The following is a 22337-nucleotide window of genomic DNA, read 5'->3' as shown; positions in this document are numbered from 1 at the left end:
AAGAAGAAGAAGAAGAAGAAGAAGAAGAAGAAGAAGAAGAAGAAGAAGAAGAAAACCCAATAACCCACAAAAACCATTGTAAGTACTAACATTTTTTCCAAAGCACCAATTCCATCTCTTGGCCTGCGAACTACTATGTTAAAATGTACTTTGCATGATCTTACAGTAGTCATGAGAAGTTGTAGATTCTGTTAAGTTTTAACTCTCTTATCACTGCTTTGTTGAATTATATTAGTGACAGTTGCTTAATTTGCCCAAGGTTGCTGAGAATGATTGCTTTTGTGTGCCCAGACTTTCCATACCCTTTGATTCCATGATTTAACCATTCTCTTGAATTACTATAGTCTTTGCTGCTAGTTACACAGATCCTTCTCTGGACCCTCTTTTTAAATAAAGAGGGATCATAGAAATATATAGTCAGATGAAAGGTCATCAACCCCATCCACTTTTTAGGATTTCCTGTAAACCATTTGAGTTAGATGAGGATTAATCCTATTTTTAAAGACTTAGGAGAAAGAGATTCTACAACTTTTCCCAGTCTCCTGTTCCAGTGTGTAAGCACCCTGGCTGTACCTTATTTCCCTCAAAGGACGTACTAAAGGTTAATGAGATTATAGCAGTAGGAATTTAGAGACTGCCAGAGTTAGGTGGGACTTTAGAGACCACCTGGCCTAATCTCTTAATTTAAGAAGCTGAGGCCTAGAGAGGCTAGTTGAGTTGTGGAGCTGGGATTTGAAGTCACATCTCCTCTGACTCCAAGCTGAATATTTTCACCTGGACACCATCGGGCACATAGGTATGCATTTCCCAATGTTGGGAGTATCAGTGCTAGCGCTGGGTGGCGATCTCAGACAGTATCCTCAAGATAAAAAAAATTTATCTTTAAAAGATGCTAAGAAAAACGAAACATCTTTGACTATACAGGCATATGTGAGCCAGGATTAAGGAATTTGTGTATGCATGTATTGGTTCTGGCCATCGCTCATTTTATCTTTCTTGCCTACTTTGGTAGGCGATTTTATTTAGAAAGTAGGAAGCTGTGGCTGTGAAGGAGATTGATCTTCATTTCATTAAGTGCTAAAAAGTGTGTTCACCTTTGATTGAAAGAGGCTGCATGTTAATTCCTGTAGTAATTTACAGAAGCAACAAAAGGGTTTTCCCCAATCCCTCATCTGGTTTCTACATTCATCTTAGTGCATTTTCTGAACCACACCTTTATTGTGTTACGTAATGTTGGGTGATACCAGGTCACCTTTCCTTGTGATTTTTTTAAAAAGTGTATCCTAACTGTCGTAAGCAAATCCTACAGACAAGTCAAGGTCTGCTTTTAATTTGATTCTTAGAATTACTACTTAGTTAATGTGTAATAGCTAGCATTTGTCTACATTTTTACAGTTAAAAAGTACTTTATATGAATTATCCAATTTGATTTTCACAATGGTTCTGTGAAATATGTGGAAGTAGTATGATCCTCATTTTATAGCTAGCCTTTTTAAGCTTTAGTTTTTAAAAATAATTTGCCTAAATTGAAACAACTAATCATTGGCCTAAATCAGGCCTTTTGACTTTTAGCCTGATAATCTTTCTACTATTAACAATTTTAGATGATAATTTCCTTTGTTATTTCAAATGATTATCTCAACATCAATCAACCAGCATTTAATGAGTGCCTGCTATGTCCAAATCATTCTGCTAGGTGCTGGGGATACAAAAACAAAGAATGAAAGCATTCTTTCTTTCAAGAAGTTTACATCCTAATGGGCAGTATCATAAATTAGATTTCCTTTTTTTGTAGCTCTATGGATGTTTTCCCATTGAAGTATAAATATGGCTAACAGAGAATTTTAGTAATTGCTTGTATTTACAAGTTGTTTTTTAGTTTACATGGTTTTCCTCACAATTGTGAAGTAATCACAGAATTTCAGTGTTGGAAGGGACCTTGGGAGACATCTGGTCCAATGCACACTTGAAAAAAAGTCTTACAAACAGGCATCTGTGCTTTCCTCGCAGACTTCGATGAGGGGGAACTCACCGTCACCCGAGATGGCCCGTGCCACTCTTGGTCAGCTCTGGTTGTTAGGAAGTTTTTCCCGCCTTCAAGTCTAAATTGGCTGCTCCTACCTATTGCTTCTGGTTCTCTCCTCTCTTCAATCAAGCAGATCCAGACTATTCTCTCTTCCACATGACAGCTTTTCAACATGGCTATCGCTTCCTGCTGTCCCACCCCCTTTTCCAGGCTAAATCTCTCCAATTCCTTCCCACGGTCCTCATTTGGCATGAAATGGAGGCCTTTCACCAAGGAGGAGCTGTGGTGGACGAGGCACTGAATCAAGAGTCAGAGGACGAGGGTCTAAATCTTATCTTTGATCAGACCTTTGCACAAATCCGCTTATAAAACCATGAGGTTGAACTAAATTACCTGAGGCGCCAGTTCTAGATCTCTGATCTCTGGCTATCCTGGCTTTCCTGATTACCTTCCTCTGGATATCCTCTGCTAGAGCAGAGGGGCCAGACTCGAGGCCTAGATGCAAAACACCCAGAAAGCAACCCAAACCAGGTTAAGATGAAATTGGGAAATGTTTAACAAAATAAATAAAAATATAACACGCCTTAGATAATGTTAATTTGTAGTTTTCTAAGTCAATATGCAGCTAGGTGGTGCAGTAGAGAGTGCACTGGGCCTTGGAGTCAGGAAAACTCATCTTTTTGAGTTCAAATCTGACCTCAGACACCTCCGAGCTGTGTGACCCTGGGCAAGTCACTTTATCCTGTTTGCCTCGGTTTCCTCATCTGTCAAATGAGCTGGAGAAGGAAATGGCAAACCACTCCAGTATCTTTGCCAAGAAAACCCCAAATGGTGTCATGAAGAGTCTAACATGAGTGAACAACAATGAAAAAAGCCAATATGCAGCTACAGGCATCTGTTTCGATTTGAGTTTGACACCATTGCTCCAGTTTATCAGGGTCCTCCCAGCACTGAACATCACACTCCAGATGTAGTTGGATCTTCTCTCACCTTTTTATTTCTAGAAGCTATGACTCTTTTCATGCAGCTTAAGGTCACGTATGCTTTTCTGGTGGTCCTATCACCTCGACCTTGTAGTCTGCTTAAAAAAACAAAACAAAACCTAAACCCACAAGACCCTGGATTTTTTTCCCCCAAACTTCTATCTAGTCATCTTCTCCTCCCTCCTTGTACTTGCAGATTTTTATGAGCCCGAGTACAAGATTTACATTTTTATCCCTGTCATATTTCACCTTATTAGATTGGGCCTGGCAAGATCTTTTTGGATTCTGACTCTGTAATCTTATCCCTCCCAGCTTCAAGTCATCTGCAAATGCGATGACTATACCATGATGAGTGAGCCATGCTTTATTCAATTCTCTAATACCAATGTCGAACAGTACAGCTCTCTGGGGATCCACCGGAGGCCTATTTCTATATTTAGATTAATTGTTAATGACTTCTTTTTGGGGCCAATTATCCAACTGGTTCTAATTTACTCGACTGTACTATTGCACTATTGTTTCTCTTATGCACTGACAGACATAGTGGGCAAAGATGAGCTTGGGTGAAGACAGTGAAAAACACGTTGGAAAACAGGGCTCAGTAAGTCAGAGATGGGAAGCCAAAGATTTTTAGACTGTACAGGAAGCCTCATGTCTATACATGATGAATATTTTCTTCACGAAGGAAGTCAGGAAGACTTGGATGCTGTGAGCATCAACTAGGAATACAAAAATGAAAGTGATTATTCTAGACAAATAAACATTCTGTACAAATGTTAAATGGCACCAGGCTCAGCCCTTGTTGCCAGGTGTCATGCAGAAGACGTTCTTGTTCAAGTCTGGCTTGGACTGGGCAACTTCTGTGATTCTGTGAGCTTGTGCCATGTGGAAGGTGGTGTAGATCGTGGTGTAGAAAAGCGTCATGTAGAAGGGAGCATTTCACAGAGTCTCAGAGTTAGATGGAAGCTCAGAGATCCTCCAATTCCATAGACGGACAGAAATCTCCTCTCCAACGTCTTCTTCTTCTTCTTCTTCTTCTTCTTATCCGGTCCTTCCTAAAATGTGCTTTCTAGGACCAAAAACCCTATTTCAGATGTGGTCTGGCTAGGCTAGAGTAAAACACAACTGTTCTCCTCTCCTGTTCTGCATATGGTCCCTTACTCATATTGAGTCAATTGAACACCCAGTTCTTTTTTTTCTGATGAACAGATATTTATTTAGTTACCTAGCCCCTACCTTGTGCTTCTGAAGTTGATTTTTTGAATCCAAATGTAAGACTTTAATTTTATCCCTGGGAAATGATATCCTATAAGATTTGATCTAGTTGTAGACTACTAAGATCTTTTTTGGATCCTGAATCTTATCTGCTGTGTTAGCTATCCTTGCCCGCTTTAATGAATGTGTTGGAATTCAACAGGTATGAGGGTGAATGAGGAGTTTGTAGACAAAGGGATCAGCATAAAAAAGGTAATGAACAAGGTGGGAATTCTCAGAGCATAGTTATTTATGTTTTGGCCGGGTGGAGAGAGGTTGGTTGAGGCGGCAAGAGTTATCAAGTTTGACAGGAGTACGTGGAATGGAATGATGCCATGGATAATGTACGTCAACTGACTAATATCTTTACCCATTATCTAAGTAGTGTTGGAGTTGGTGGTAGTTAGATTTGCAGTTTGTTGTATCTTTGCAGTTAGTTAGAGCCTTGCTGTTCTTACTGGGAGCTTTTAACACATTAAAAAAGTATTAAAAGCCAACGGTCCCAGGGTAAAGAGTAAACATGACAACAGTTTTCCAGTTTTGACAAAGATCATTTTGAAGTGCTAACAGCTGATGAAGAGTCATGCCATCAGGCCTTTACCAGAATTACTAACAAACGGAATTTGTCATTCTTTGGAAATTACCTAGTTGTGAAAATTAGAGAACAAATAACATAGAAATGATTTACATTATGTGATATATAGATGCACTTTGGAGCACCCAAAGTGCCTAGAGCTTGGCCTTTGTATATGCCTCCAAAAGACTTTTAATCATCTTGAACAATTTGTTTAGAGTCTAATAGTAATGCCCTGTCCAGGCCTGAGGGGAAGAATAGGTTTATATTAAGCAGTGATTGAAAACAGTTTAAGATTAAGACAAAATAAATTATCTTTACATATTTGTTCTTCTCTAAGTCATTCTAAATCATCTTTATTCTTTTAACTAGGTGGCACAGTGGGCAGAGTGCTAGGCCTAGAGTTAGGAAGATATGTTTCTGAGTTCAAATCTAACCTCAGACACCTACCAGCTGTGTGCCCTTGGGCAAGTCACTTAACCCTGTTTGCCTCAGTTTTCTCATCTGTCAAATGAGCTGGAGAAGGAAATGGCAAACCATTTCAGTATCTCTGCCAAGAAAACCCTAAATGGGGTCATGAAGAGTCAGGTATGACTGAGATGGGTGAACAGCACTCATTCGGCAGCTAGGAGGCATATTAAATAGAGCCTGACAGAGTCAAGAAGACCAGAATTCAATTATGCCTCAAACACTACTAGCTGTGTGACCCCAGGCAAGTCACTTAACTTCTCTGTCTCAGTTTCCTCATCTGTAAAATGCGGATAATAATAGCACCTACCTCACAGAGTTATTTCGAGGCTCAAATAAGATTTCACTATAATTGGTTATCTTAGTACTCCTATGTATTTTATGTCGTACATTCAAAAACATCATTTTGGGGAGGGGCCCATGGACTTCATCAGCTTGTCGCTCCACCACAGAAACAGGCTAAGGAGCCCTGGACTCAGTGTTCTCTGAGGTTTCTTTCGGATCTAGACCATTTTATGAAATTCATTAGGGATAAATGAGGTACTTGGAGTAAAAAGATCAACTTCACAAGGACAAGATAGGGAAAGCCTAGATAGACAGACAGCAGGTGCTTTGAAAAAGGTCTGGAGGTTTTAGTGAAATCCAACCCAAGATAAGTCAGCAATGTAACGTGGCAGCCAAAAGAGCTAATACAATCTTCAGCTGTATTAACAGGGGAGACATAGTCCTACTGTGCTCTGCCCCTGTCAGACCTCATTTCGAGTACTGTGTTCAGACATCAGGTATAAAGAAGTCATTGATCAGTTGTCATTGATTGGTTTAGCGTATCCAGAGAAGAGCAACCAAGGTAGTGAAACGTTGAGTTTATGTCATATTGGGATCAGCTGAAAGAGCTCTAGGCAGGCTTAGCCTGGAGAAGAGAATACCAGGGAGAACATGATGGCTGCGTTCTAGCATTTGGGGGTCTGTCACGTGAAGAAGGGGCTGGAACTGTTTGGTTTCTCCCTAAAGGGCATAACCTAGAGAGCAATAGGGGGGACGTTGTAAGGAAGCCAAGTTACATTCCATGTCAAGAAAAACTTTCTAACAATTAGAGCTGTAGTAGGCCACTGGAGAGGGGGAGTTGCTCTGGACCAATCCCGAAGAAGCGCAGGAGGAAACACACTTACAGCACAGGCCTCCTATTGTCAGGCATGTAATAGTGGGCAATGCCTTCTCTGTATTGATTGAACGAGATGGACACTCAACCTCTTAGATTCTGTGATTCTGTGATACACAGCCATACAAAGTTTGTTTGGACTTATCTTTTTGTACCATACTGTCTCTCTAATTCCTCACTATGTCCTTTAAAAAACAACATGCAAGTATGTTTGTAGGTAATTAGGGAAAAGCTGGAAGATGGGTATGGGGGGGGAGAGAGGGAGAGAGAGAGAGAGAGAAAAGAAGGAGAAAAAGAAAAAAAGAGGAAGAAGAAGAGGAAGAGGAGGAGGAGAAGAGGAAGAAAATAAGAAGAAAGAAGAAGGAGAAGAAAGAAGAAGAAGGAAGTTTGAGAGATTAAATTAAAAATAGCTTTTGGGATAAAATCCTTTAGTTCTGTTAAACACTGCAACATAATTTAGATGATCTCACAGAAAAATCATGGGTCATCATCAGGAGAGCAGCTGGAGAGCCATGTTTCACAAAATATTGCTAAACTTTTGAGATTGATATCATGAAAAGAAATCATGCCTTTCCCCAAACTGACCTTTGATATCTCTGTCTGATCCAGGAGGCTGTTTTTTATACTCTTCTGTGCACAAGTTCAGCTTTCTAGAGCTTCAAAATAATAATCTCTCTTTTTTTTTATAGGCAATTGGGGTTAAGTGACTTGCCCAGGGTCACACAGCTAGTGAGTGTCAAGTGTTTGGTCTGAGGCCAGATTTGAACTCAGGTCCTCCTCACTTCAGGGCCAGTACTCTAGCCACTGCACCACCTAGCTGCCCTTCAACATAATGATCTTAAAACATAGTAACCTAGGTGGGACATCAAACACTGCTCTTTGTTTTTTAAGTGAGCCTTAAATATCTTATAAATATTAAATGAAAAATGTGTTACCTGCTCTGTGTAGTCTTCTCCTAGTTCTCCTTTAAAAAGAAGAGATTACTGGAATTTAATTCTGTAACATTGTACTGGAACTCAGTAAAAAAAAAAAACTTTTTAGATTATTAGCATAAATTTCAATTTATTTATTGTAAAGCACAGCAATTCTTAAAAATAATTGCATCCTGAATAAATTGAAATGCTGAACAGCCTTAGAGAAAGTTATATCTAAGACACAATATAACAGATGAAATTTTATCAACATATGACAACATTTGATGAATTTCTACCACGTAGATTCTCATGGGTGTTGTGGGTGATGTCTCTTATTGATCAGAATATCTGTACATTATGCTTATCTTGATATTTTTGTTTCCAAGATAATGGTTTAATTTAGAATATAAAATGTGTCTTTAACAAACCCTGTGGGGTAGGTGTTATTATAATCTGTATTCTACAAATAAGGAAACTGAGGTTAAGAGAGATTAATCAACTTACCCAAGGACACACAGCTAGTAAGTGTCTGGCACAAGATTTGAACTCAAGTCTGACTCCAAGTCCAGAGCTTTATCCATTGTACCACCCAGCTGCACTATATTGTGGCTAACATTAATTAATAATTGGTAAATATGAAGGTTATACCTACTATTGACACATTTCTCAACCTAGTGGCTTTTTGCCGAATGTTAATTTAACTGGATTTTAAAAAATCTTTACTAGGAACTATTGGGAAATCATGTCTATGGAGCCTGCCAATTGGATCAATTTTGCTTATGTTCACTATTGTTCTTAATAGTAATTGTTGGAGTTTCTTAAAGACACATTTTTAATATTCTAAACCATTCAATGTCAAGACAAGGAATCTTGTATGACTCTGAAATCTGCATGGGAGACCAATGTATGGCAATGTATTTTGCTCTACTAAATGGAATGCTGTTTTATAGTCACCATAAATTAAGCACAATGGGATTTTGTATCCTCTCTTTATTTTACTAATCTGTGTAATAGTAAAGACGTGGTTTTCTGTAGAATATCTCTTTGTGAAGCCTTGATTTTCCCCTTCTAATTCAATGTGGATGTAGATTATTCTTATAAAATTTCTTATGGATGAGAAAGTAGATGTAGGAGTTAGGAGTCAGTATTTTCTCTCAGTCTCTCTCTCTCTCTCTCTTTTTTTTTTTGGCCAAAATGAAGGTCGAGATTTTTCATATCTTTAGTTTCAATCAGTCAATTGGCAACATGACCATGTCTTCCCCATACTCAAAAAACAAAAACAAAAACAAAAACAAACCACTCCCTTGATCCATCCACCCCCCACTAGTGATTGTCCTATATCTCCCTTCCCTTAGGTGGCTAAACTCCTTGAGAAAGCTGTCAACAACAGATGCTTCTATTTTCTTTTCATGTTCTTAACTCTCTACAGTTGGCTTCTGACCTCATCATTTAACTGAAACTGCTTTCTCCAAAGTTACTAATGATCTCTGAACTGATCAATCTAATGGCCTTTTCTTAATCTTCAGAATTCTTCACCGTTCTGTAATGTCAGACACTGTCAATTATCCTTTCCTCCTTGACATTCTTTTCACTATCTGTGACTCTGCCCTTCCATGGTTCTTCTTCTACCAGTCTGACTGATTTTTCTCTGTCTCCTTTGCTAAATCTTCATCCATGTCATACCTACTAACGGTGTCCCACCTGGGTCTGTTCTGGTTCCTCTTCTCCCTCTATAGGATTTCATGTGGCAATCGAATCAGCTCCCATAGTTTCAATGACTATCTCAGATCTGCTTGTCCAGCCTTAACTTCCCTCCTCATCTTCAGTTTCATATCCCCAACTGTCCATTAAACAACTTGAACTGGATGTCCTTTATGTATCTTACACTAAAAATATCCAAAACTGAACTCATTCTTCCCCACCCCCCACAACTCTCCCTTCTTCTTAATTTCCCATTACTGTCAAGGGTACCACCATGTTCCCAGGTATCCAGGCTTTCAGTCTAGGTACCTGACATACAGTAGATGCTTTATAAACGCTAGTTGATTGACTGAACCTGACCACAGCTCTGCATCTCAACTATCCTGTCCACTTATGTTACTGTTCACTCTCTTGTATGTATTGCCCCAAAATGGCTGGCACCCCATTTTTTCCTATTTATTCATTCAGTAAATGTTTATTAAATAAATATTCTGTGCAAATTACTGAACCATGTGCTAGGGGAGATACAATGATTAAGATGACACTATCTCAGCCCTTTAGGAGAGAAGACACACATACACAAATAACTATAATATAAAATAGATTCTCTGTGTGGCTATAAGGTGGCATGGTAGATAGAGTGCTGGGCCTGGAGTCAGGAAGACCTGAGTCCAAATCTGGCCTCAGACACTTACTTACTCTCTATGTAACTTAACTTCTGCTTGCCTCAGTTTCTTCATCTATAAAATGGGGCTAACAATAGTACCTACCTCCCAGAGTTATAAATATCAAATCAGATAATAATTGTAAAGTGCTTAGCACAGTGCCTATCACACAGTAAGTGCTATATAAATTTAACTATTGTTGTTACTGTTGTTATCTCCATTAAGGTCCCATTACTAATTTTCAGGTGTAGTCTGCACAGCTCAAGGTCTGGAAGCTCCCACAGAGCCAGCCAAGTTTTGAGTATGGGCCTGGCAAAGACCAATTTAGGGAAGTTCAGAGAAGCTTGTCACCACAATATTGGTCACTAGATGATGAATTAAAAAAATTTTTTTTGACCACAGCAAATCACAAACAATGGAAAAATTGTGACCTCAATTAAGGACTTAGCACAGTGATGAAATCAGGCCTCTTTTGAAATACCAGAGTATGAAAAAGGTATCCGCTTTGAAGGCTTACGAGATGATTCTCATTTTTGTCTTTAGTCCCAACTTCTTTCCTTGGCTCTAGACTCATGTTAATTCCTGCCCACTGGATATCTCTGCCTGAACGTCCTACTTGTATCACAAATTCAACACGTCTAAAACTGAATGACGAACTTTCACTCAAAACCTGATCCTCTTCCCTACTTACCTTTTTATGTCAATGGCTTAACCATTTACCCAAACCTGAATTCTTTGATCACATCACTTCTTTCCTTCAAACAATCTTCCCTACCCCCCATCTAATCAGTTGTGAAGTTCGATTGATATTAGTGGAGACAGTTCAGACTGAGTTTACTTTTACTCCTTTGATTGGAAAGCTCCTTCACAATGTCTATTCTCCTTTAAGTTATATATTTTGGCTATGACAATGATCATCCTTACCTTCTGAATTCCAAGCTAAAGTCTTTTCCATCAAGGATGCAGTGTTGTTGCCCTCAAATTTACTCTCTTTGTTGTATTTAGGTCTTGTGGCAGGAGAAAAACAGAGACATGGTGGTTAGAAAACATTTTTTAACCTTTCTCAAATAGTCAACAAGACTAAAATACTTTTCAAACCACTGCAGTACTTTTTATGTAATGTCTTTTTTTCATGAAACACCTTCCCATTACAATTATCCATCATTGAATTATTTTCAGTCAAAACATGGTATGAAATCTTCATCCTTCACCTTATTAAGATTTTTATTTAATTGAGCATTCTGAATACCAACTAGATTTAATGTATACAAATGGAATATTTTGTATGGAATTGGTTCTCAGGAACAGTCCTCAGTCAGACAGTGGAGAAGCAAGAAAACAATGTGGGTACCAATGTTTTCCACAGTTAAGACGGACAATACAAGTTATGTTTTTAGCCTTTGTCTTTCACTAAAATTCTCCCAGCCCACAGTTCAGGGGGTGTATTTTAAGCATTCTTTTTAATTTTGTTCATCTGAAATCTCTTCTTACTTTTTAATCAATGGCTATGCATAACTATTTGAAAGGAACTATCATCAAGTACATGAAACAGTATACATGGAAATACTTATATTTAATTTTTGTGTTTATATAATACTCTTTTCAAGTTAGAAGTTTACTATCACTTCCCTATGACTTTCCTAATTTTTCTCTCCTATGGTAAGAGATTATGTCATTCCTTCCTTTAACAAACATTTAGTAAGTGTCCAGTATATGGAAAATATTGTGCTAGGAACTGATGGAAAATATGATGAAAAAAATCCCATAGCCCTTGCCCTCATGGAGCATACAATCTAAATCTAGGAAGGGAGATAAGTAATGTACATGAATAATTCTAATATAAGATAGAAAACAATATGTAAGAAAGGTACAAAGATACTGCTATGAAAGTCCCAAGGAAAAACGTCTTCTGGCTAAGGGCAATCGGGGAAGACTACATGGAAGGGGTGGCAATTGGATCATTTGAGTCTTAAAGGATGGGTCGGAACATTGAAGTAGGTTGAAATGAGACGGGAGAGCATCATAAGCAGAGGGAACAGAGGCTTTTCTGCTTGTTGACTTACTGCCGTAGTTGTGAAATCATAGTTGGGTAGAACATAGGATGGCAAACAGCACAAATAAGACTTCAAAGGCAAGTTGGAGCCAGATTTTGCCTCAAAAAAATGCTTTGAATATCAAGCTAAGGCTTAATCTGAGATCTGTGAATCTGATTTTTAAATATTTTGATAACCAAGTATGAATGTAATTGGTTTCCTTTATAATTATATTTATTTTATGCATTTGAAAATATCATGTTGAGAAAAGGTCCATAGGTTTCACTAGACTACCAAAGGGGTCCATGACAAAGAAAACATAAGCAATCTCTCAGTTAGGGGGTCTGAACTTGCAGGCCACCAAAGGTTTTTGATGATTAGATCTGGGCCTTGGAAAGATGAATCTGGCAGAAAGATGAATTGCAGGGAACCATAAAGTCAAGTGGATATTGCAAAAGTCCATCCAAGTGTTAATATAGTAGAGACTGAGATCGTGGATGGTATTGGGAATGGAAAAGCTGGGATGGGTATAAGAAGCAGTGCTGATTTAAACTGTTCTAACATAGAGCTTTTATAGTCCCTTTGAATTTTGCATAATTAAATCAGAACAGTGATTTAAATTTTATACCATCTAAATGGTTGAGCTTTCATGGCATCTTTGTATACTGAGCTACATTTATTGAATATTTAGTTTAACTTTTAATATATTGAACTCTAGGGGGACAAAAAGAGGTACATTTATAGGTTGTGATCTAGTGATTTGAAATCAATGGATAATAATTTTGGCTTATTTTTTGATCCTATGATAAGGAAGCTTTGCAAATGTAACATAAGATTCCAAACAAAAACTCTTATGTCTGAAAATGTAAAAAAGCTAGAGGGGGATCTGGATTTTCCTGAATACTTTTCTTTCTCGTCCCAGCAGAGTGAAGGTTATTCAGGCAGCTGAGAATCCATAAAGCAACATTTTTCCTCATCCGCTTTCCTTGAGCCATATTAAAGCCACAATAAATGCAAGTACTCCTTTGCTTTAAGCTTTATTGGCTCAGAAAAAGAAACCAAGAAACTTCATTGGAGACCAGATTAGGCCGAAGAGAGAGATTCTTTTTGCTCTTTAGCCCCATTATCAGACCAGTAGTATCTTGATCAGCTTTCTCACATGTGGCTATGGATTCATCGGAGGACGGTAAACTGCTTTTTTGGCAGCCAAATTGCCGAAACCCTTCTATTTTCATGTTCTAAAAGAGCTTATGTTGTCCATCCTCTTTGAATGTGTCTTTAAAATAGGCCAATGCTGGGAGGATTTTAGACATATACCAAGGTTTATAAAAAGATGTGGCTGTTTAGCTTATAGTTTTATAGTCAACAAACACAAAAAGCCCAGTGGGGATAAAAGGAACTTAACCAGTTCTCTCTAATACATATAAATCTACCTAAGAGCTCAGTAAACTGGAAGTACTCACTGTACTACTACGTTTATTTCAGTTGAAGATGCAGAAAAGGGCCTTCTGCACATATGCCACATACTCTCATCTTATGCCAAGCTACTATAAATTAAAAGACAGAGATGTGTAAACAAGGTCAGCCAGGGCTGGGCCAATTTGGAATGGGAGAATTGTCAGCTTTTTCTGTCAGCAGTGACAGTTTGTTTTGAGTCAACATTAATGAACTATAGGTTATAAAATATTTTTAATAGCTCAATTGCCAGGCACATTGTTTACAAATTTCCGGGTTTTGCAAGGGCTGAAAATTTCCACCTGTGAGGTTTATGAGTACATGCGGAGTCTAACTAGTGTTTCTTTTTTGCTACTGGTGATGGTGGAATGCAATTTTAAAAGCATCTTTTCCAGTTGGAAGGCAAATATTTAGATAGGAATCAAAATTATTTTAAACCAATGTAAATAAACAGGATAATACTTCATTTGACTCTGAATTCAGATTTACTAAGCATTAAGATACAAACCTATAGGACGTTTACTCTAGGGTACATGGTTACAAATATGGTGGTGTGATGGTCTGGAAAGATCAAAGGCCTGGGAGTTAGCGGATAGGGGCTCTTGTCTTGGCTCTACCACACACTGGCTTGGGCACGCTGGGCAAATCTTTGAGTCTTTTTCCTTGTCTACAGAGAGGTTTGGATTTGATGTTTTCTAAGGCCTCCTTCTGAGATATCACAATTACTAGTACAACACAGAAATACTCATAGAACTCTAATCTCAGGGTTCATTTGGTCCAACTTTCTCCTTCTAGAAGTGAAAGAATGAATGTTTGTCAAGTTATTTTTGTGTAGTAGTAACAGAGCATGCATGATAGAAAAAAGATGAGCTCATCCTATATCAAGGACAGATGGACAGCCTGAGCGTTCTACTGCTATCCTCACAATGTCAGGTAGAAGTGAGAGAGGCCTCCAGCATGTCGGGTGGATTCCTTGTGGCTAACTTATGGGGAGATAGATATGAATCACATAGGACAGATAGAAAGGTATGGATGGATTGCAACCTGCATCACTGAAGGGCACAACCAAATTAATGAGAGCACTGATCCACTGGGGCATTTGAGGGTACACTCAAATCAGTAAGACTATAGACTCATGTGAGCACCGTATCACACTTTTATACTCTCTCTTTCTTACCCCATGATTTTTCCCCTTCTACTTATGCCTCTTTGTAAAAGTTTTTCTCTGATCTGTTTGTTTTATTTACAAGAGAAAATGAAATCAGAAAAAGGTATTTTTTTAAATTTGTCTTTCCCTTTTAATCAACAGAGTAAGTTTAAATATGGTTATGAGTCAACATTTGCTTCAGGCATAAATTTACCTAAAGGTTTTTTTTAATCAGTTGCATAGTTAAAAATATAGTCTTTGCTTCAGCCTAGAATTTGCATATTTTTTATACTTATAGTATAATTTCAATATCCTTACAGACTTGTCCTACCTGATGCTAAGGTGGTTACACAAAATCATTACTTCTTTAGTGAAACAACATTATAAATGAGAGATCTATTTCTGGGCAGTCAAAATTTGAACTTCAGAAACTTAAAATTAGTGCTTGCAGAGAACTGAAAATACAGTGGGGAATAGCGAGCAGCATGGTATACATGGTCAGGCTAGGCTGGCCTGATCGGACAGACCTGAGGTGTGCAGATCTGACAAATCCCTGAGATCTGTGGCTAGTGGGCAGCTTCCCTGGGTGAAGTAGAACCTGTAGGCTAGCAGGAATGGAAAGGCTCACGTCCTGGGGAGCAAATTGAAATCGACCAGCAGGGGGCACCTGGCTTTTGGAGGAGAAGTGTGACTTGACCCTTCCTGGGGTGCTGGAAAGATGTTTGGAGAGATTGAATAGGGGAAGAAAACTTTCCAGTGACAACTTGAAAGGAAAATGAGAAGAAGGGGCAATTCTTTCCTTTTCAGGAATCCCATAACCTCTTTTTTAAGGTCTAGCTAGAAATGAATTCAGACATTGTCTGTCTCCCTAGCTATCTATTTTTCACACCTTGGGGTGGAGAGGGGGTCCAGGATGGGAGGGATGGTAGTTACAATCCTCAGAGAGACAGAACATTGGAAAAATGTTACGTTCTAGTACAAATCATTGATTAAAGCTGGAGTCTTGGGATTCAGGAGCCAAACCTGTCCTTCCAAACCACTTAATTGGATATAATTAGATACTGGGCAGTTACTTTGAACTCAAAAGAGTTCACCTGTGAATGAGGGAAAAAAGAAGCAAGGAATCACATTAGAACTGAACTGTAAGGCCAAAGACTTTCTAGATCAGGGATTCTTAACATTTCTGGTGTTACAGGCCCCTTTGGTGCCAGTCTGATGATGCCTATGGACCCCTTCTCAGAATGTCTTTAAATATATGAAATAAAATATATTGGATACCAAAGAAACTAATTATATTGAAATGGAGTTATCCACATATCTAAAAAAAGAACAAGTCTGTGGACCCCAGGTTCAGAATCCTTGACATAAAGGAATTGGCATCAGGGCTGAACTGGATCCAGAGTATTCAGCAACTGACTGAACTGAGTTACAAAAAGATTTAGGTTTGGACGTCCTCCTGTACAATGACGTGATGCTCTCCAGGTCCGCTGGTTGTCAGGCGCTGCCTCTGCGACCTCTGGTCAGTCTTCACCCCCTTCAGTTTCCTCATCAGTAAAGTGAGAAGGCTCTTCTCGATGGTCTGTAAGGTCCTTTACATCTCTAAAGCTATGATAATTCATAGATTCACTAATTCATATTGGCATTTGCTTCTATGACTCTGGATTAATAAAGTTTTACTGTATGACTATCCAGAGATAGGCAAGTCAAGTCAGTAAGCACTTCCTGCTGCTGTTCAGTCATTTTAGTCCTGTCTGACTCTCTGTGACCCCATTTGGGGTTTTCTTGGCAGAGATACTGGAGTGGCTAGCCACTTCCTTCTCCAGCTCATTTTACAGATGAGGAAACTGAGGCAAGCAGGGCTAAGTGACTTGCCCAAGGGCCCCATAGCCAGCAAGTGTCTGAGGTCAGATTTGAACTCAGGAAGATGAGTCTTCCTGACTGTGTGGCATTCTACCCATAGCACCACTTAGTTGCCAAATTTACTATACGCCTATTAAATGCCAGGCCCAATGCTAAGTGCTAAGTACAAAGAAAGGTCCAAACAAACAAACAATAAACAAAAACCAAAACAACCCCACCCCCTCAAACCTTGACAACAAGAACTACAACAAAAACCAGTTCCTGCTCTCCAGGAGCTCACAGGAGATAATGATGTACAAATGAGATGCACACAAGATAAACTGGAGATAATCACTCCACTCTGTTTTATTTCTAAGATTGTTAGATTGTCCAGATTTAAATCCTCTTAACTTTTAGGGTATGCAGAGATAATGGAGTGGTGTGCCATTTCCTGCTCCATCTAATTTTACAGATGAATAGACTGAGGCAAAGTTTATTAAAAAAAAGTATAATAATTATACTAAATGGTTTGCCTCATCATAGTGACCTATGGGCAGTTCGTGGCATAGTAGATAGAGCTCTGGGCCTGGAGACATAAAGACCTGAGTTCAAATCCAGCCTCAGACACTTCCTAGCTGTGTGACCCTCAGCAAGTCATTTAACTTCTGCTTGCCTCAGTTTCCTCAAATGTAAAGTGGGGATCTTAACAGCACCTGCCTTGAAGGTTGTTGTGAGGATAAAATGAGATAATATTTGTAAAGGTCTTAGCATAGTATGTGACACATAGTAGGTGTGATATAAATTATTTTATTATAATAATCACAATGACGATGATGATATACCTCGGATTTTAAAAGCCATTAAATCACCTTAATTAGTGAATATATCATAATAGCATAAAGTATGTATAATACTTTCACTTTCAAAAGTCCTTTACATTTGTCATTTCATTCGAACCTCCTTTTCCTCTATGAGGCAAACAAAGCATGTGTTTTGCAATAGTAAAATAAAGGCCTATGAGAAAAGTCATTTGGCTCAGTTCATTCAACTAGTTATTGGAGAGAATTGGGACCAGAAATCAGTTTTCCTAATCCCTTGCCCAGTGCTTTTGTACGGTCTATGGAAAGAGCACAAGACTTGGGAGTCAAAGACTACTTCCACAATCCCAGTACTGATGTGGATTCACTGAGTGCCTGGCACTGGAACAAGGTTCCCAGAATCCTTGGAAGACAAGCAGTTCATGCCTTACCCTTCCCTATTAGATGATAAGCTCCTCTGGGGCAGGGAATACGTCCTTGTTTTGTCTTTGTATCCCAATTATAGAACACAGCACATTGCCTTTAAGTAAACACTTCATAAGGGGCAGCTGGGTGGCAAAGTGGATAGAGCTCCAGGCCTGGAGTCAGGAAGACTCATCTTCCTGAGTTCAAATCTGGCCTTGGACACTTACTAGCTGTGTGATCGTGGGCAAGTCACTTAACTCTGTTTGCCTTAGTTTCCTCAACAATAAAATGAGCTGGAGAAAGAAATGGCAAACCACTCCAGGAGCTTTGCCAAGAAAACCCCAAATGGGGTCACAAAGAGTCGGACACCACTGAAATGACTGAACAACAACAACAAAGCACTTAATAAATACTTGCTAAATAGAAAGTGGGAAGAGCCTAGACTTGGGGAATCAGAAGACCTGGGTTGAGTCCTTTTTCTATCACTGTCTAGATTTATGACTTCAGTCAGCCGACATAATAATACCAGCCCAAGGTTACACAGCACTTGCTAGTTTACAAAACATTTCATATATTTTATCTCATCTTTATTCTTATGATAATTCTGCGAGGTAGGTAGTGAGAACATTCTTCTTCCTATATTGCAGCTGAGCAGAGTGAGCCAGATAAAGGCCCACGGTCACACAGTGACAGACAGTGACGAGCAGAATTTGGACTTGAACCCATTGTCACTACCTGGCTATAGTAGGGGCTTAATAAATATGGAAGTATTTGTACTTTAATTCAACTTATTTATTATTAATGAATTTTAATTAATCAAATTATTTTATTTTAAATGTTACATATTTAAATAAATAAATGTTGAGCTTCTGATTCCAAATCCAGCCTTCTTTTTCACTATCCCATCATCCCTGTACCACCCAAACTCTGAGACATTCGGTTTCCTCATTTGTAAATACAACTTTTCAGAGTTACATTTAATAACAGCTGATGTTTATGCAGCCCTTTAAGGTGCTTTGTGTGCATAATTTCACGTAGAAGGCATGCCCTACAGATCCTATTACCTCCATTTTTGGATAAGAAAATTGAGTCTCAGAGAGGTTGAGTGATTTGTCCACAATCACAAGTCTTCTAGGTATCAGAGAAAGAATTAGAACCTCGGTCTTTTGTGACTTCAGGTCCAATGCAGGTAGTCTATGCCATATATTTATTAAAAATTTACTTTTTCCTTGCTAGGCATTGATAAAGAGATGAGAATAATAATACTTATATTACCCACCTCCTAGGATAGCCGTGATTATTAAATGAGATAATGTTGTTAGCCAGGATCTTAGGACAAGAGGCTAATGCCAAGGAATGAATGTCAGGGGCTCTACCGAGCCTGAGTAGAGGGAAGTAGCAAGTATTTAAGCCAGCTTTGCACCACCTTCAGGGCTAGCATACATCAGTCCTTAAGAGAATTAAAGTTTAGGTATGCGAGAGAATGTGTAAGCACCATCAGGTAAGGGCTCCGGAGACCTTGTATCACCTTGGCAATAGTCCATACGCCATGTTGGTGATAGCAGAGCGGCTCTGGCAGTTGTACCTACAGGCATGGTGGTCAGGAGCTAGCGCACCTTGTCTGTGTTTTCCTACGGGGCACTCATGGGCCACTGACAGGCACTGGGTCCCGTGTGCTGCTTAGGAGCCTCTTAGTCAACTCGAATTTATCAGGTGCTTTCTGTGTTAAGTGCTGGTGATATAAAGGCAAGACACAGTCCCTGTCCTCAAGGAGCTTACTATCTAATGGGAGGAGACAATGAGGAAAAAACTACGTATGAATCATATATATGTATATATTATATGCACGTGTGTATATATGTATATATATGTATGTGTATATACATATATGTATAATGTGTGCATGTATATATATATGGATAGATAGATAGATAGATAGATATAGATAGATATATATAGATATATAAACTGGAGATTATCAACAAAGGAAAGAACCTAGCATTAAGGGGGATTGGAAAAGGCTTTTTGCAAAAAACAACTTTGGTTGGGACTTGATGGAAGCCAGGACACCAAATATGTCTAAGAGGGAATCTGAAAGGCCAGAATATTTTGCAGATTTGATCTCAGAGCCGTGTCTCAGATTCTTCTGTTGTCCTCAGGTAAGATTGCTCAACAATGGGCATTTTCCTGACTGCAAGTAACAAATGTAGGTCAAAGTGTTTTGAAATCATAATATAACCTGCAAATCTTAACCAGTACTCTGCATTTTAGGCTGTAAGTCCTTAAGAGATTTCCAGGGGTCATCCAGTGAAGGTATGTAAGTTAGCACATCTCATAGGCCCAGGCCTAAAAGAAACCAAGCAACATGTATTATTATTATTTTTGCTGAGGCAATCAGGGTTAGGTGACTTGCCCAAGGTCACACGGTAAGTGTCAAATGAGGCCAGATTTGAACTCAGGTCCTCCTGCCTCCAAGGCTGCAGCTCTATCCACTGCACCACCTAGCCGCCCCTAGCAACATGTATTTCAATGACAATGAACAAGGCCTTTAGCTTTGTTGGCAACTTCTGGAAATTACAACAATTCTCTAAATGTTTGATCTTTTCTCCAACAGACACACTATCCCCAATTTTGTATTTGTCTTTTGCTTTGACAAGCATTTGGCTCTTCCTAGAATCCCTTTAAAATTATAGCATATAAATTCTGCCAGCTCAGGTTCTAGTTAAACTACTGACAACAGTTTGTATAACAGCTCAAAAATATTACATTGTGACTAGGACCACACTAATAAGACATTGTTTATTTCATATTACCGGCTACTGAAAACCCGAGTGACACTTTAAGGGTTTGTGATTTTTGTCTCCAGTGATTCAGACAGCCACTCATCTGGTGATATATGGCCTACATGACTTGCTATTGACTGAAAAAAAAAATCCCAGCCTCCAGCAGCCAAGCTTCCAGTGATAAACCTATTAAACAAGTTTGGAGAAACATGAAACAAGAAGACTCAGGGAAGACAAGAATGATATTTTCAAACATTTGAAAGGCTGTCATATGCAAGAGGGATTAGACTTGTTCTGTTTGGCCCCAGAAGGCAGAACCTGGCCCAATGGGTGGAAGACGCAGAGAGGCCCATTTACACTTGATGTCGGGGAGAACTTTCTAACAATCAGAGCTATCCTAAAGTGGAATGTGTTGCCTGAGGAGGGAGTGAGTTCCCCTTCACCAGAGGTCTTCAAGCAAAGGCTTGAGAAACAACCGGTCTGGCATGTTGCAGGCGAGGGTGGGGGGCTGGGGAGGTCCCTTTCCAGCTCTGACACTGAGTGATGCCTGTCATCCTTGGCACTGCCCCCTCTCAGGGTGGCTGTGAGGCCAAGTGAGATTTCACATGGAAAGGGCCCCGGGACCCTAAACTGCTCCATAAATAGAAGCTATTCCTACTTGATATTAAACAGCAAATGGAAGCAGAGAGCCGTGCTGGTTCTCTGACCACAATCTGTCTGTGGCTGGGCCTGAGCTTCAGTTTTGTTTTTTTTTAGTTTGGGGGGAGCTGTGGCAGCTTGGTGTCTGCTGGGTGGCCCCTGCACTGCCCGGAGGCATCTGGGAAGGCGCTGAGCCCAGAGCTCACTTAGGGAAATTTGGTTAGAAATGATAGGTGTCAAATCCTCTCCCACAGCTGCTGTATTTTAGTGGTCTTTGGGTATAGTTTTATTTTTCGGGGAGGTCTCGTGGAACAGTGGAAAGAGGGTTTGAGGCAAATCACTTCACTTTGTGAGGCAGAGGGGCACCTCAGCTGCCTCATCTGGGAAATGACGTGGATAATACTTGTACTGTCTTACCATGGTTGTGGTGAAGAAACAGCCGCGTCACATGTAATGCACTACAGAAATGTGAAAGCTACTGGTACTGTCAAAGAAAGAGACGACAGCTAGGGGGAGCTGTGGATCAGGTTCAAATCCTGTTTCTGACGCTTTACCAGCTGTGTGACCCTGGGCAAGTGACTTAACCCCTCAGCCTCAGTTTCCCCATTTGTCAAATGGGGGTAATAATTGCAACTACCTCCTAGGGCTGTTGGAAGGATCAGATGAGATAACATAAAATGCTTTGCAAACCTTATGGCACTATGTCCATGTGAATTATTATTATTATTATTAAAATGTCATACCATTACTATGTTGGTCACCAACAGGTCAAGTTTCTTTCTTTTTCTTTTTCCTTTCTTCCTTTTTGTCTTTCTTATTTCTCTTCCTTCCTTTTTCTTTCTTCTCTCTCTCCCTTCCTCCCCTCCCTCCCTTTGCCCCCTCCTTTTCTCTTTCTTTCTTTCTTTTTCTTTTTCTTTCTTTCTTTCTTTTTCTTTCCTTCCTTCCTTCCTTCCTTCCTTCCTTCCTTCCTTCCTTCCTTCCTTCCTTCCTTCCTTCCTTCCTTCCTTCCCTTCTCTCTCTCTCTCTCTCTCTCTCTCTCTGTCTGTCTTTCTCTCTCTCTCTTTCATCTTAGTGTTTGGATTTTGTTTTGTGGCCAGTTAGTCCTTAAGATGGAAAAAAAAGTATTATCTAAGCATTTACCTTGTTTATTTACTATTTATTTCTGTTAAATTTGTGACAGCTGACTAAATTTTCTTCCATATAGTTCTCATAGGCTTTATGTTTTTTCTTGTTTTTTGATTTTTTCTTTTGAGTGGGGGGTGGACCTGTCAGATTTTATTGGTATAGTGAACTCATTGTGAAGAAACTCCCTCTAACAAGCAAGTCAGCACCTGCTCTAAAACTCACAGCCTTAAAGAGTCGCCTGGGAACCGAGAGGTTAGGTGATTGCTCAGGGTGATGCACTCGGTATTCATCAGAGGTGGGACTTGAACCCAGGTCTTGGCTCCAAGGCTAGCCTTCTCTGCCCTTTGCC

General features: G+C 39.4%; 1 protein-coding gene across 1 annotated transcript in view; it reads right to left on the bottom strand.

Annotated features, from left to right (window-relative positions):
* The window catches only part of WDPCP (WD repeat containing planar cell polarity effector), a 361203-nt gene that overhangs the window by 1924 nt on the left and 336942 nt on the right, over positions 1-22337 (bottom strand). Inside the window, exons 16-17 of the mRNA XM_027865293.1 lie at positions 10669-10751; positions 7400-7428 (exon numbers count right to left, since the gene is read on the bottom strand). Of these exons, the coding sequence (XP_027721094.1) occupies positions 7400-7428; positions 10669-10751 (112 nt within the window). The remainder of the gene's footprint in view (positions 1-7399; positions 7429-10668; positions 10752-22337) is intronic.

This window comes from Vombatus ursinus, unplaced genomic scaffold (assembly GCF_900497805.2).
Source record: "Vombatus ursinus unplaced genomic scaffold, bare-nosed wombat genome assembly UNPS02014778.1, whole genome shotgun sequence".
NCBI lineage: Eukaryota > Metazoa > Chordata > Mammalia > Diprotodontia > Vombatidae > Vombatus > Vombatus ursinus.
This window is presented reverse-complemented; position numbering and strand designations above follow the sequence as displayed.